The 15,976-nt window shown below is 36.3% G+C and overlaps 2 protein-coding genes across 2 annotated transcripts; both read left to right on the forward strand.

Annotated features, from left to right (window-relative positions):
• Positions 1–6,424: 6,424 nt before the first annotated feature.
• On the forward strand, positions 6,425–7,733 carry LOC135653396 (peroxiredoxin-2E-2, chloroplastic-like). Its single transcript, XM_065175332.1, has 2 exons — positions 6,425–7,401; positions 7,487–7,733. Exon 1 carries the CDS (start codon positions 6,459–6,461, stop codon positions 7,239–7,241), a length of 783 nt encoding a protein of 260 aa, XP_065031404.1. The 5' UTR covers positions 6,425–6,458; the 3' UTR covers positions 7,242–7,401; positions 7,487–7,733.
• Positions 7,734–15,025: 7,292 nt separating this feature from the next.
• LOC135653368 (uncharacterized) lies at positions 15,026–15,976 on the forward strand. Its single transcript, XM_065175281.1, has one exon. It carries the CDS (start codon positions 15,174–15,176, stop codon positions 15,837–15,839), a length of 666 nt encoding a protein of 221 aa, XP_065031353.1. The 5' UTR covers positions 15,026–15,173; the 3' UTR covers positions 15,840–15,976.

The following is a 15,976-nucleotide window of genomic DNA, read 5'->3' on the forward strand; positions in this document are numbered from 1 at the left end:
CAAAAGTGCACTGTTATTGTCTTCTTCTTCTTTGTTGGATCGGCTATATGTGCATCAATTATGTCGATTCAACAACCCTAACCTCTACGAGAAAAGAAGGATGTCAATCATCAGTTGTTCATGGCCAGGAAGCTGCCGAACCAGAACAGCCCTCGTTGAGCTATCACCTCCCCCCAACGAAGGTTGCCGCCTCCTTGAGCTCCAAACTGCAGCTGTCTCGCCGTCGGACTCCCTCTCTTCGATCCTCCTCCAATTATTCTTGAGCCGTTTCTGGTGCCTTCTCAGCACACTTCTCCTAGACGTCACCGTCAATCCGTGCGGTAATCTGATGAAGTTGAAGCCAGTAATCTGGAGGAGCAGCAACGATATACGATGGCGCAGTCATTAACTGCAATCCTCTACGATATTGGACATTGTATTTGACCTGAAGCAGCGTGGAAGAAAAAGAGGGGACCTATGTTTTTCTTTTCTTTTTCTTTTTTTAGTGAGTATTTTGGAGGACAGGGAATCCAAAAAAAAAAATATTTAAGTAAAAGATTTTTGGATTTAGAATCTATTATATTAATATATATACTTATGTATCTTATGTTCTGACAGAGAAATGATAAAAAAAATAATTAAATATTACTCGTATGTCTCTTTATTATATCTAAAAAGAATTAAGTGAAAAAAATAAAAAATACGTTAACTTTACATTCAACTTTCTATATATAGTTGATTATCAATAATACAAACGCGCTCGTATTATCATCAAAGTAAGGAATTGAACATCGACATATGTTTTTAATTAAAAAAAAAAAAAGATTATATCAATAGGCATAAAAGTTAATGGACTCGACCTTAATACCAATCAATCACTTATAAAAAAAAAATATACTAAATGAAGAACAGCAGTCGGAAACAAAATAGGTGAAATAGTAGACTAAAGAGAGATTTTTCTCCATCACTTTTAAGGGCATGCAGTCGGGTCACTCTTTGAATGAAGAACAACATTTAATTATAACTATTTTCAAGCATTTATGAGATAAATTAATATGAAATAGTAGGCTAAGTCAAAAAAAGCAAAATAGGTGATTTAAGGGTGACAAATAAAAAAAATTCAAATGCTGCCCTAACCAAATTACTATCCGCGAGAAGAAGAAACTTTATTTGATGAATTAAAACAGAATTTCAATTTTATTTTTCAAATCAAGACAAGATTCGAGAAACTTTTATTTAGTTTTATAAAAAATTATGGACAAATGATAGGATTCAATATTGGAATTCCTCTCTTTTCTTAAACATAAATTTAGTTTCGGATTCTGATAGAGATAAACTAATTTTACCTTTCTATAAGAATGAAATCTTTTGAAACCCGTCCATTTTGGTAAAAACTTAGGAATATAATTAGTGATCATATTATTGCAGTTTTCAAACAATTTAATGAGACAGCAATTTTTGAAGAAGACTGGACTAAAATATATATATTTTTTGTTTTCATTCCCAAAAGCACAAACCTTGCTATAGTTACCAATTATTGACCGATATTCCTTTGTAATATTAAATGTAGAATTGTGTTTAATTTTTTTTCTCAATAACTTGATTTCAATTGAGTAATTTGATTTTATTAAGCATAGTAGCATACACAATAACATTTTGATGGCTCAAGAGATTCCATATTTTATGTTCGATTCTAGGGATAAAAATTATCATTTAATCACTAAAATATATATGAAAAAAAAACAAATGATAAATTATCTTGGAATGCTATTATTATAGTTCTTCATTTATTTAACTTTTTTATATATTTATTAATCAGATAAGAGAGTGTATATCTTCTCCTTTATTCTTGTGCTATATTAATAATGTTCTCTTTTATCTTTATATTTTCTTGTGGCTCAAATTTTCTCTCACGTACTTAATAATGCTTGTTATAGAGGTACTCTTAATCCTTTTAACTTTAATAATAAATTTAATGTATAGAGATGATATCTTACTTGTGTTTAGATCTAATAAAAAATCATGTACAACCGTCGCTTATCAAAAAATTAATTAAATCTTAGAAAATCTATAAATATTTTTCCCCGGAAAACTTATAGATAAATTCGAATAAGATTAATTCCTTTTTCAATATTAAGAAGCATCCTTAGCTTTTAAATATTTAGGCACTACAATTAATTGCCTCTTGCAGGATTTCTCTTTCTACTTTTGATTCTACTATTCAACACATGAAAAGCAGACTTGGTAATCAGGGCAGGTTCCAAATTGTCTCACGATCACAGACTTACTCTTATTAAATCAGTTTTTCGTCTTTTGGATGCTAAAAGAAAGAAAAAACAAACAATGAGATCCTGTCTTTGACATACTGATCATAGTACTAAAAGTATGTCTCTTATTTCATGAGATGTGGTTAGCTGTTCCAAAGATTAAGATGGCCTTAATATTCTTAATATTAAATTATTTCAATTTGATCTTCAAATTATATATATATATATATATATATATATATATATATATATCTATATATCTTAATAAAGTTATATAATCTTTATGGATGAATTTCTACCATGATAAATCTAGTTGGTGTTGGAGTCATTTCATTCAGACCTTTATAGTTTTGAGATCTCAATTGACTACTTGACATTTCTTTTCAGTCAATACGTACGTAACATGGAGTTATATAATGATCAAATACTTATTTCTAAACTGATAAATGATGGTAATTAGAATTTCATCTTACTTCAGAAATTATTTGGTAACGTTAGTGCTAATAAATTTGCTAATAGTGAGATATCTCATCCCCAAAAGATGAGTATGTCGGAGGTCTGTTTTAATATGGGAGTGTTCTAATAGTGAGATCATTAATCGGAATCGATTTTGATATGCCTAATTGATTTATAATTTTAAATAATTTTAAATATATATATTTTTTAAATGAATCGATTCAATTTAATTAAATGGAACACCCATATCATTTATAAAATTAATCGGTTTAAACTTGTTAAGGACTTAGGATAGTAAATTCAATAGGATTGATATCCTTTAAATTAAAGGATAAACTCAAACAATATCTGTTTATAATATAATCCTCAAATTGAATCATTGATGAATTAATTTAGACCAAACTTATTCTTGATTTAATTTATGTTCGATTTCAATTTGATTTGATTTTTTTGGTTTAATTTATGTTCGATTTTAATTTGATTTGATTTTTTGGTTTAATTTATATTCGATTTTAATTTGATTTGATTTGATTTTTTTGGTTCAAATTGAACATCCTATTCTAATAAATAGCCATCAATTAGACTAGCACATACATTCCTCTCTATCGGGCATAATAATCCATATGACAACTTGGATTCCTCTTTATTAAGGATAATAATTCATTTATCAATTTGGATCTATGGCGTAGAGTTTGGTTAATTCTTGTCATTCCAAAAGTAATTTTATTCTGTACCTAAAATGAGAATTTATAATGTACGCTTTTACTATTTGTGTGAGCATCTCACATAGGTGATCTTCTTTTCAATCATAAATATTAACTTTGTATATTCTTTTTTTTTAGGCGCATGGAAGGTCATGATTTAACTAAGCCTAGCTACTATATTCTTAAGAAAATTATTACTAATAATCTTTGATTGATTTAGAATATTAAAAATATCCTTGTATTTAATGAGATTGACATCCCCCTGTAAGTATATTCAGAATTTAATCTACATGATGAGCAATCTTATGTTAAGAGGATATGGAATAAACCTTTACGAGGATGGATCAAATTCAATATAGATGGTATAGTTTTTTATTGTTTTGGTAGGTTGTAAACTAAATGAGAGGATGGATAGGTGCTAAAATGAGACATTTGCAAATAAGAAGGCTAACATCCCCACAGCCTATCAGACATTCTATATGTTTCCTATAAGAATAGTAAGACTAAAACCTACATAACTATTTTTTACATAATAATTATTACATAATTCTGTTCATAATTAATCGATCCACAAGACATATATTATATGACGCAAACCATAATCAATCCATCCATAGTCCATTCATAGTTGTTCAATAAATTAATTATATAATTCAATCGAATAATTGTTCTATTGCTCATCTAAAAAATTAAGATATAATTATATGAACAAACTATAGTTTAGTAAACACTATGACTCACATGCTAATCAAAACTTATCATAAATAGTTATTTTTTTTAAATATATACTTTTTTTTATGCATTCAACATATATTTTCAAAACATTCATGCAAATTCAAGTATTTTCTTTATGTTGATACAATTTATAAAATTATAACTTGTTAACATAAAATGCTTGAATATCAAATCATTCATCATGTTTATACAGTTTGTAAAGCATCAATTTCATATACTTTTCAAATAATGACTTCCTAATAATACTTTTCGATGGAAGATATATTTAAATGTATTTTCATAATGAAAATATAAGTATAGATAATGTCACATATTGGAGCATAAAATATTATAGCGCAAAGATTATCATTCGTATAAATATAGCTGAAGTTAAATATAACTAAGATGTACATGTCAAAATAAAAATCATAGTAATATTAATGGATGAGGTCATATTGTATCCCGTTGATACGTCTCATATTTAATCTTCATGTAGACAACACATATCTTCCCTTATTCAAGGTCTAAAAAAGAATAATTTTTAAAATATATTTTATTATATAACTCTTGTTAGTAGGAGCCACATCATCTATATCTTAATGTTACTAAAAACAATATATTAGTAACTTTATTACAAAACTAGGAGCTTTAATAAATCTTTTATATATAATTTTAAAATTGATGCAATCATATATCATTTAAAACTAACAATATTTATCTATTTTTTAATCATTTTAAATATAATATTGGATAGATATTTTCATTTGAATAATATAATATTAATCAATAAATATTTATAACATAACACATGTTGTTCGAATCATATGCTTTTCCAACTTATCAACATATAAATTATTTTGAATATTTTAAATAATAAACTGAATTGTATTTCATTAAAATTATATATATTTATAAATTTCAAACGTATGCATTAATACTTTGGACAACAGACGCAAACGAAGTCATTAGATATTTACGTTAATTTCATAACCTCACCAATAAGTATATATTTCTAATGCCTCCTTTTATTCTCTTATTTTTCCAAAATTATTATTTTTATATTTTTATTTTATTCACAATATGACATCACGATTCATCAAATTTATAATCCAAAATGTAAATCTAATTAACAGAGAGTCTTTTTTTTTCTTCTATTTTTTTTCTCCTTCTTTTCTTTTTTGACGGTGGCCAGTAAAATATTTAATCTCATTTTTTCTCACACTGTTAATTCTGTTATGTGTAGAAAATAACCCTAAAACAAGGTAAAAAAAGTAATTTTATAACCCTTGTGTTATTACTAACTTTTTTCTGCTCATTCGCATCTTCCTACACCCAACATCTACTTTGCACAGCTTCCCACCACCAACACGAGATTGTCACCTCTTTCGCAACCCAAACGGCACTCTCCTCTGTATGCACGTTATCAGTGGTCCTCCCGTAGGAGTTGAACCATTTTGTTTGTACATACTTCCTCCACGTCTACGACGATGCGTGCATACCTGTGCTTCTTACGACTATGACAATGCATATTAGTTTTACGACGCGCTCAAGCAAATCTCGACTAAGACGAATACCGTCCGAAGGATGCGAAGGAGTATCACGATGCACATCAGCTTTGCGATCTCGAATTCTATGACAAGATTGATATCCACGATGTAGTGGGCATCGTCTGTGACGATCACATCGATATACTCATGGTAGCCACCAATGGCTTTGTCGGCTCTCATCGACACGCCATCGCGTCGCCCTCCGACACGGTTAGCACGGGCTCGAGCGAGCGCCACCGGTCTATGCCCCGAGCAGGTATGGTCGTTGGATTTCATGGAGCCGAGGCCATCTTCTGGGCCATTTGCTGGTGCAAGGTCGAGGTATGAGGTCGTGCCACATGCGTTCGCTGCAGAGGCGTTCACGAAAGGGCCGTCAACGACGCGAGTGATGTCGGCAAGCACTGTATTGATGGTTGTTGCATGATACGGTGTATCTCTTCCCACACGCACCACATTGTGCCTCGCCGGTCCCACTCCCTTCTTCTTACATGTGGCCCCACGTGTTCAAACGAGTCTTGCGTGAGGTTTGATGTTTCCAAAACGGATAAGGCCTGATGGTGTTATGCGACAGCTAACGAAGCCAAAACATGGCTTGTTGCGCACGGCACTTAAATCACATCACACTGTGACGTGGAAACCAACGATTTCATCGGGCCCCAAGTTTTGCACTTCCTACCTGTCACAGAACGCCACGTCACCAAGAGACACCAGTTGGGTCCCGTTTGTCTCGCTTGCTCTCTTCATAAAACATGCAATCGGGACTGCAAGTGAACAACGAGCTCTGCGTCGTGATGGCGGCCGCCGTTAACAACATCGCCGCCACCTTCTCCACCGCATCCCGTTCCTCCCCCCACGTCCCGACGACGCCCACGGTAGCGTTGTCCGCCGCCAGCTCCCGGCCCATCTCCGCCTCGTGGAACCCCCACTCCGTTCTCCCTCGCTCCCGCCGCTCCTCGCTTCTCGGCATCTACGGCCTCCCAGGCCCTCGGCCTCGTCCCCTCCGCCTGCCCGGTCCTTCTGCCGCCCCTCCTCCGCGCACCATTTCTGCTGGCGATCGCCTCCCCGACGCGACCCTATCCTACCTCGACCGCAGCGGCGCCGTCCGCACCGTATCCATCTCCGGCCTTACTCGCGGCAGGAGGACCGTCATAATGGCCGTTCCAGGCGCCTTCGCGCCCCCGCGGCGTCCCCGATGGTGGAGCGGCAGTGGCCCCACCTTCGGGCTCTCTGCCGAGGGGCTTGTGAAGAGGGCGGCGGAGATGAAACAAAGAGGCGGCGGCGGGGTGGTGGTCGCCTGCGTGGCGGCGAACGATGTGTACGTGATGAGGGCGTGGGGGGAGCAGCTCGGGGCGGCGGAGGCCGGCGTGACGATGCTGTCGGACCCCGACGCTGAGCTCGCAAGGGCGCTCGGTTTGGCTCTTGACCTCCGGGGAGGTACCGAGGGGTTTGGGATGCGATCCGAGGGTTACCTCTTGGTTGCAGCGGACGGAGTGGTGAAGGCGCTCTTCAGGAACTACCAAAACGGCGGTGGCGCTGCTATTGTTAGATCCGACGATGTCTTCAAAGTGCTGTGACGGAGGTTTCCCTGTTTTAGTTAGGATAAAACTGTGAAAGAAATGGAAGGTAGAAAAGATGGAATTTTGGGTGTGTGGACTGTGGCAAGGCAAGCGAGTAGCCATATTTCCCGTCTCCTTCCGGATTTTGATGATGTTTTTAATGAAGAAGAACATTGTGGTTGTAGAACATCTTGAACTTAGTATGCTTTTGTTTGATAAACTTATATTGAGTTGGTGTTTGCTGCTTCCTCGGTGTCATGCAGGACTAGGAGCAGGGGAGATGGTTCTCGTCTTCAAGATCTGGATGGAAGTGTTGAGAGCTTACAGCCACTTGGGTGAGTCATATAGGTGTATGCTCATAGAGATTTCCGATCGACTCCTCGGCGGTCAGAGGAATTCAGCATTGTCCTTCTGGAGTTTCTTGCGTTTAGATCTCGAAACTGTGACCTAACGCACATAGAATTTATGAACATTTTCTCAGTAAAACTATTTGCTGAGATTGTAGAATCACTCACCGTCACCAAAATATACGATGGGAATGCCACAGAGGTAACTCCTCCTCGATTCGCACAGAGGGTGGTTGATGGAGATTACGAGGTGCCTCAGTCACTGGTGCTTTGCTTTGGCCAAGTTGACCTCAGGTTTCTGCAAGACACTGATAGCCTTGGCGACCATGTTTTACCTCTATTTGTGAATCATCATGAAGCCACTTGCCAAATTGACTAAATCATTTATAAGAATACATTTGGAGACTACAACGACATCTTCGTCAATCCATAATAAGCGACCCTTTTGTTCTTTTTTTTTTCTTTTTCTTTAGATAATTATAATATATTATCCGTAGTCTTCAAATATTTGACTTTTGATCATGCTGACATCTACCTATGTCAAAAAAAATCATATTTTGTCGAGCTAACTTCTCATCATTCATTTTCTCATATTTATTTTTTTTCATATTAATATGAATATTAAAATTTCTTCAACTTGTTTTAGAGTTACCATATCATTTTTGCACATTATCATCTAAATAAAGTTAGCATAAGAGTCGACAAATGATGCAAGAAATAACAGTACCTTATCTTCTTCATTAATATTTAAATTAACTTTCTTTAATTGATTTAATATTCTTTTATATATGTTTAGATGGTCTACCGAATTCCTATATTCTTCCCTCCTCGACTTATATACTTTAGTTATAACTTGCTAGTCAAATTCCAAGTATAGCTTTAATATATTTATCCCTTATAACACAATGAAATCATTATCAATAACATTATTAATAATATTATTAGTAATGTAAAAATGAATAGTACTTACATATTTTACCTCAAGTTGTTCCTAATCTTCATCGTTCAACTTTTCAATCTTTGTTGTTCATTTTTTTGTTTTATTTACTTATCCCTTCAACATTCTTTATTACCATCTTCTACGATGAAATTAGTTCTTCCATCAAGATTTTCTCTATAGTAAAACCTACTGAAACAATTCATTATATTCTTGTTGTATCTTTCATCACCGTGGAGAAAAAGAATATTTCTAAAATTAACAAAAAAAAAATCCTACAAGGACGTAGCAAAAAATCAATGACTAAAGCGTTGAATCTCTGATTTTGATGATGAAATCAATTGATGTGTTAGTCATCTAATATGCATTTAAGTGATGCAGGACTAGCTTCGATCAAGGAGAGACAAATTGATTAAAGTAGGAGGAATCAGACGTTGGGCTGGAGTGAACTTATCAGAAAATTGGACGTCGGGCCAGAGGATCGGTCGACATATTGGCAGAAGGCTTCGTGTCATAAGTTCGGGCATTGGGCCAAAAAGATCAGACATTGCGTCAAGGAGATCGGATGTTGCGGGAAGACAACATTGCTAGTCATAAGTGCCTAGCAAGCCAATCATGTGAGTGATGACACGTGTGACTTGATACAGAATCTTTTTGCTTATTATATTTTGGCATATATCACTTTATCACTATTGTATATATGTATGTATATTGTGATGTCTTTGGATTTGTGCAATGGGAATCAGATCGTGATGAGATCACGATAATGAGATCGATTCACCTTTAAACACAGATCCTAAATAATCCAGGTCACAGGTTACTCGAGAGGGATATCGTGATAACCGGACAGACTGGTGTGCTGTATACCTGTCCATATGATGGATGCAGTTGGTCTCATAGCTGCCCGTGTAGGGACACTAGGGATACAATACAAGTGCTCATTGGAGAACGAGTTCACTAATTGATCCGCTTACGGAATGCTGGATAGTTGATGATGCCTTATTGTCAGACAGCGATTCCGTAGTCCTAGTGGTGTATCTGGTCCTTAGACTTGAGACACCAAGGATGTCTTGTATGAGTGCTCCACTCTTTGATACCAGACTTATAGGTTTGGCTGTCCGAGATCTAGTACAGCTGGTCATTGGGAGTGGTAGTCGACCTTACGAGGGCTATTGAGTGTCAATAGAGGATCATCCACTCTCGGCGTCATGAGAGGAATATCCCATGTGTTCTTGCTCAGACAAATCCCTGGCCAGGGTCATTCGGGTTGAGAGAAAAAGAGTTCTCCGGGAGAATCCGATTAGAGCGAGACTCGAGTAGAAACCGTATGGGTCTGACAGCACCATACTCGATGGTCTCTAGGATATTAGATGGATGAGGGACTATAGATACACGGTAACTGAGGATAGATAGGTCCAATGGATTGGATTCCCCTGTATCGTATGGGGACTACGGCGTAGTGGCCTAGTACGTCCGGAGTCGATGAGTCGAGTGAATTATTACAGAGATAATAATTCACTGAGTTAGAAGGAGTTCTGACAGGTATGACTCACGGCCAGCTCGATATTGGGCCTAGAGGGTCACACACATATGGTAGGCATTGCGATGAGTAGAGGTTTGGATATAAGATATCCGACAGAGCCCTTGTCTTATTGGATATCCAATAAGCCCTTGAATTATTGGATCCCATGGATGAGATCCAATAAGAGCCCATGAGAGATTATTGGATAGAGATCTACTAATCTAAAAGGCTTGGGTTATTGGATACAGATCCAATACCCACTAGGGGAGGATCCATTAGGGTTTGACAGGGGACCTCTATAAATAGGAGGGATTCAAAGCCTCATAGGCTAGAGCCTTTGCTTGCCTCTCCTATTCTCCTTTCCCTCTCCACCTCAGAGTAGGCTTGGAGTTTTGAGGAGCGTTGTCACAGCCCTGTTGTGTGGATCACCGCTAGAGAGGAGGACGCTTGACCTCCTTCACCCTCTCTTAAAGATCTACAAGGAAACAGGGATATACGATCTCCCTAGGTAACACAATCTACTCTATACGTAATTTTTCAGTTTCGCAGATTTTGCGCACCAATCTTCGCATGACGACGAACATCTCTTTGAGAATCAGGAATTTTATTTTCTTGTTCTTCCGCTGCGCATGTGATGTCGCCCCCAAGATTTCCCAACAAACATGTCGAATTGGCAATATGTCGAAGGAGATGATGATGCGCCAAATGATCGGACGAAGCGCCAAATGAACTAATGACATATCAGATACATAGGATTCATGCTTATAATAATTTGTCTAGATTGAGTTAGTTTAGGTCTAATTAAGTCAATATTGGGATGAAACAATGTCAACTCAATTAGGGGCTAATTGTGCCTGAATCAGGGCTGAATTGAGCTTATTGTTTGACTTATTCAGGATCCTGTAGTAAGATCTGGCGGTTGTACTGCCTAAACTTGGTAGTGGTACCGCGTGTAATCAAATCAAATAGTTAAGTTAGGAATTAATTTTTTTTCCTTACTTGTCATTGTAATTTAGGAAATCTTAATATATTTCCTTATTTGCTATTATGAATTAGGAAATAACTATTAAGCATTCCAAATAGAATGATATCATATTTGTTAGTATATTAAATAGAAATAATTTATATTAAATAAATATAAAAATTAAAAATATTTTTTCTTTAATGGAGGCTCACCTCCTCTTATTAAAGGGGAGGGATTTCTCTCCTTTATTCCTCACCTAGCGGAGCCCAGTAGCGAGAGGAACGAGAAGTTACACCCTACTGATGAGAGATAGGTTTCCCTACATTTCTTGAAAATAAAAGTTTTAGTTTTAATTTTAATTTTTTAAATATTGAAAGTTTTGTAGTTTGAAAATAGTTATCAATTATTTAAATATCAAAATTTTTTATTATTATATTAAAATCTATTAGTTGAAGTTTTTTTTTATAATGTTCTTTGACCCCTAAACATGTTAAAAATTGATATGTTTTATATATTAAATATATGATATTTTCTAGCATTACAACTTATCTTTAATCTTATCTGGATTAAAATTTTTATTAGATTAAAATATGTTATCTAAAATTATTGATATTCTTTGATTTGAAATTTAAAATGTGTTATTCTAGATAATTTAAAATTTATTTGACTAGAATATGTTAAAATTATATGTGTTGAAAGTATGATTTCTATTTGAATTTAGAAGGTTATTTCTTTGTATTAAAGCTTATCTTTAATGTGTAATTATGTTTTTATTTATATAATTGTTAGTGAATATATGTTATGGTATGAAATTGAATATGAATTGGATTGAAATTACTCATAGGCAGACCCAATTAGTAGACTAGGCCCAGCCCGTATGCCAAGCTCAACCCATGGGTTAGGCTATGACCTATAGGCTAACCCATCCCAACCATCATGAGCGGTCATATGCGACGCACATTATCAGTCCATGGGCCAGGGCTAGGCCAGCCTGGTGTGATGCATGCCCAGTCATGTGAAATGAACGTGACCAGAATATAGGCTGGCCTAGTCTAGTCCAATATTATTATTGAATTTGAACTCAAATATTGATTAGTCTAGATTGATTTAGGGTGATTATGAATTGATTGAATTATTCAAGTCAGTTTAACCTAAATTGAACCTAATCTAGTCCAAATTATACTAGTCTAGGGTGGTTTCAGACTAGTTAAATTAGGATTAGAGATCAGTTTAGTTAGGTTCTAGTAAATCATATTTAATTGGATCGATTGTAATATGGTTCAAGTCAATTTAAAGGCTAATTTGTATTATTTGATATTGATGTTATTTGAAAGAGATGTTTTAAATATTTTTTTTCATTTTGATATAGACATGACCGATGCGAGATTATGTTATTTCCCTACCGAGAGTAGGTAGGGTGATTCCCTTCGGGGATTAACGAGCCGTCAAACATGGCGGTTGGATGATTCCTTAATCCGTCGTTAGGAGGAACGTGTCCCTACTTTGGTGGGTGAGGGACACCACTCCATCCGCTATTAGGAGTGCGATATGAGTTTGCCTCCATCGGCTGTTAGGAGAACACAAACTCATCCTGTAAGATAAAGCCTCTTCATCCACTGTTGGGGAAGTGCTCATTTGAGTATTTGATATACGGCAATAGGATGATTAAATTTTGATCATGTATTCATTTTGAGTTGACTTTTGGGCTTCCTACTCCGTGTTACTGAATTATCTTTGTTTTTTATTTTCATAATAGCATCCCTTTAGTACTAAATCAGATTACAGTGGAGAGCAAATCTTCCTCTACCGTTAGGTAGAGCCATTTGGATGATTCTTGAAGTTAATATCACTATGTTTACTTTTCTACTTGTGATTTGATGAATAAATGAATTGTAATAAATGTTTATAAATGATAAACAAAGTGATGTTTATCTACTTCTCCGTGGAAATATATGATAAAAAAAAAATTCAGTATGTGACAACGCCGGTACCCCTAAATGTTTATAAATTTTTTCACTACATCTGAAAAATGAATGCAAGAAATATCTCTCTAGAGTTAACTCACACCTAAATCCTGAATCCTTTTTAAAACCTCTCATATAAATCATAAAAATCTTTTATCTCAACTCTCTCTCTCTCTCTCTCTCTTTTATTATACTTGAATCCTTGATCATAATCATAATTCTAATTGTATGATGAGTTAAAATCTAATTATGATTCTTTTGAATAATTTAAATATATAGTTAAAAAATTAAAATATTTACCAAACTTCACAGTATGTGGTTGTTTAGGAAAAGGAGATAGGCATGCAGAAGAGTAGGGGACACGTTTTCTCTTTGTTATATTTGCACAAAGAAGAGTTGTATGCACACACGACCGCTACTTTGATTTCCTTGCATTACTGGTGTTTTGATTACTTATCCTGAATTTTTGGATAGTAAAATCCATCAAAATTCTAATTTATAGACGACAGTAGTAACAGCTTGGCTGTCTGTAGTGAGTAATGAATTGAAACCTATAATCCTGATCTCATCCTATTCTATTTGATCCATTTCTGTGCAAATACGTTGTCTTGTCTTAAAGGAGATTCATTCCTAACATACAGATTCCAACAATAGTTTTCCCATCGTGGTGTTATTACAAAACTAGTTATCGACGTGTCTAATGACATTCCACTGATCTAATGTGGGATAAATAATTACCTTTTCATAAAAAAATATTGTTACTAGGAGAGGCCTGTATTTGTATTTATAGAGTGATGGCCCTGATTATCTATGGTCATGAAAGATTTATTGTATTAGATCTAATTGATCGATGAATTATTAGCTATTAAGATTTGATATTTAGATGATGCAATACGGATGATAGGACTGTAAACATAAAAATTATAATATATTATTTTTATATAAAAAAATTTAATATCAAAAAATTAAAATAAAAAAATTACGATGTTGCATCTTTTGTTGCTACTCAAAAGATTTTTATATATTCTACATTGTCGTCAAATTCAAAAGTTATAATATTACTGATATGTAAAAAAAAACTATGCTCATCTTATTCTTTCTTCCTATCATTCATATGATCATTATGAATTATGGATTAAGGAAAGAAAAAAATTATAATCTCAATAATTTTACTTTATGTATCCAATTTAAATCTATTTTTTATTAATCAATAATTATAATCAAAATTTAATTATATTTATAATATATTTAGATCAAACTATATAATGTAAGCCGATGTATATAAAAAATAATATGACGTCGGTATGACGTTCATTATAAAGCAGACTTTTCACGGCTACTTTATAGATTTCTAAAAGGTTTGGGACATCCTACTTATAAGAACAAAACTAAGGGAAAAATACTGTTGGACAAACCAACGGGTATTTAGATGTGAATTCTTCTTGTTTCTCGAGCATCAGATTGCAGTTATCATGAGCTTAGCGACGAAGCGATGGGCAAGAACCGGAATACCGAGTCTGAGACCTCACATCACAACAATTGCCTCCGTCGAAGGGTAAATTCTACTCTTAACGTTTCTTCCCACAAACGAGCACAAAGGTTATGTGAATTCTCAAGTAACATCAAGTTGGTTCTCGTCGTGAGAGCATATTATGATCACCTACTATGTATGCATTGACCACAACAGTCAGTCTCCATCATCTTCTGAGTTCTCTTTTCCAGGATTTTAAACTATTCAATTATTTCTTTGGCAACAGATTTAGGGGTTTTGATGGAAATTATATATATATATATATATATATTTATATAAAGTGCTCGGAATAGAATATTTCGTAAGAAGAATATGATGATCCATCGCTAGATCGGAAGCACGCTTTGCGTAGTCGGATCGGACACGGACCCGAAGCTGTTCCACGGCATCTGATGCTTTTCGTTAGTTGGAGACCTTATCCAACCCGCTACCTAATTATCTTATTGTATGCATCTAATCATGATCATCACTTTGCTAACACAAACAAAAAAAAAAGCATATATAAAGGTGCGTGTGTAGTTTCTTCTCTTCAAGCCCTTCTAACGCATTAAAAGAGGACAGATCGAGCGCAAGCGTCACACGACAACAAAAAAAAAGCTTCTCTACCCCTCCCCCTTCTACTGCTATATAGGCTTTGCAGGCAACAGCAGCAGCAGCAGCAGCAGCAGCAGCAAAAGCTCGCGAAATGGACCCCGTCACGGCGGAGAAGATTGCGGCTAGGCGTCGATACCGACGGATCCGCCACGTCCAGACTCTCCTCTGCTGCCTCGAGGCTCTCTCCGCTTTTTGCCTACTCTCCTGGTCCACTGCCCGGCTCCCGGCTGCTGCCAGACTCTCCGCCGGCCTCCTCCGACGCGTCGCCCCCGTCCTACTCGGCCCCCGCTTCGTGTTCCTCCTTGGCAACGCCATCGTCCTCGCCCTCTTCGCCATGTCGGGCCGTCACCCCGGCTCCGCAGCTCCCTCCGCCAGCGGCGGGGAGATCCACGACCAGTTCCTCTCCTACGAAAGCCGGGGGATCCGGTCGCATGCGGCCGGGAAGGAGAAGGCGCCGCGCGCGTGGCGGAGGAGCCGGTCGGAGAGGATGGAGCGGCGGCGGGGTCACCGTGTGCCGGAGCTCCGCCGTTCTAAGTCGGAGGTCTCCTGCCAAGAGGTGGCGGTTGCGGCGACGGAGAAGGAGGAGAGGGAGGCCGACGCGGAGGAGTTCCGGCGGACGATCGAGGCGTTCATCTCGGAGCAGCTGAGGAGATTCCACCGGGAGGAGTCCACAGCCGCAGTTGTCGCTTCCGCAGGAACACCAGACACCACCACCACCACTACGACGATATCGTGCTTTGGAACATATTATTGCTAAGGTGTATAGTTTTTATTATCTGAAGCTGTAAACAGTTGATGCAACTGCTGGAAATATTATGCTTCATTCCACGTATACATTAAAATTCAGAAGAAAAAAAAAAATCGAACAAGAATAAAGCTATTTGGTATCCGGCA

Source organism: Musa acuminata, chromosome BXJ3-11 (assembly GCF_036884655.1).
Source record: "Musa acuminata AAA Group cultivar baxijiao chromosome BXJ3-11, Cavendish_Baxijiao_AAA, whole genome shotgun sequence".
NCBI lineage: Eukaryota > Viridiplantae > Streptophyta > Magnoliopsida > Zingiberales > Musaceae > Musa > Musa acuminata.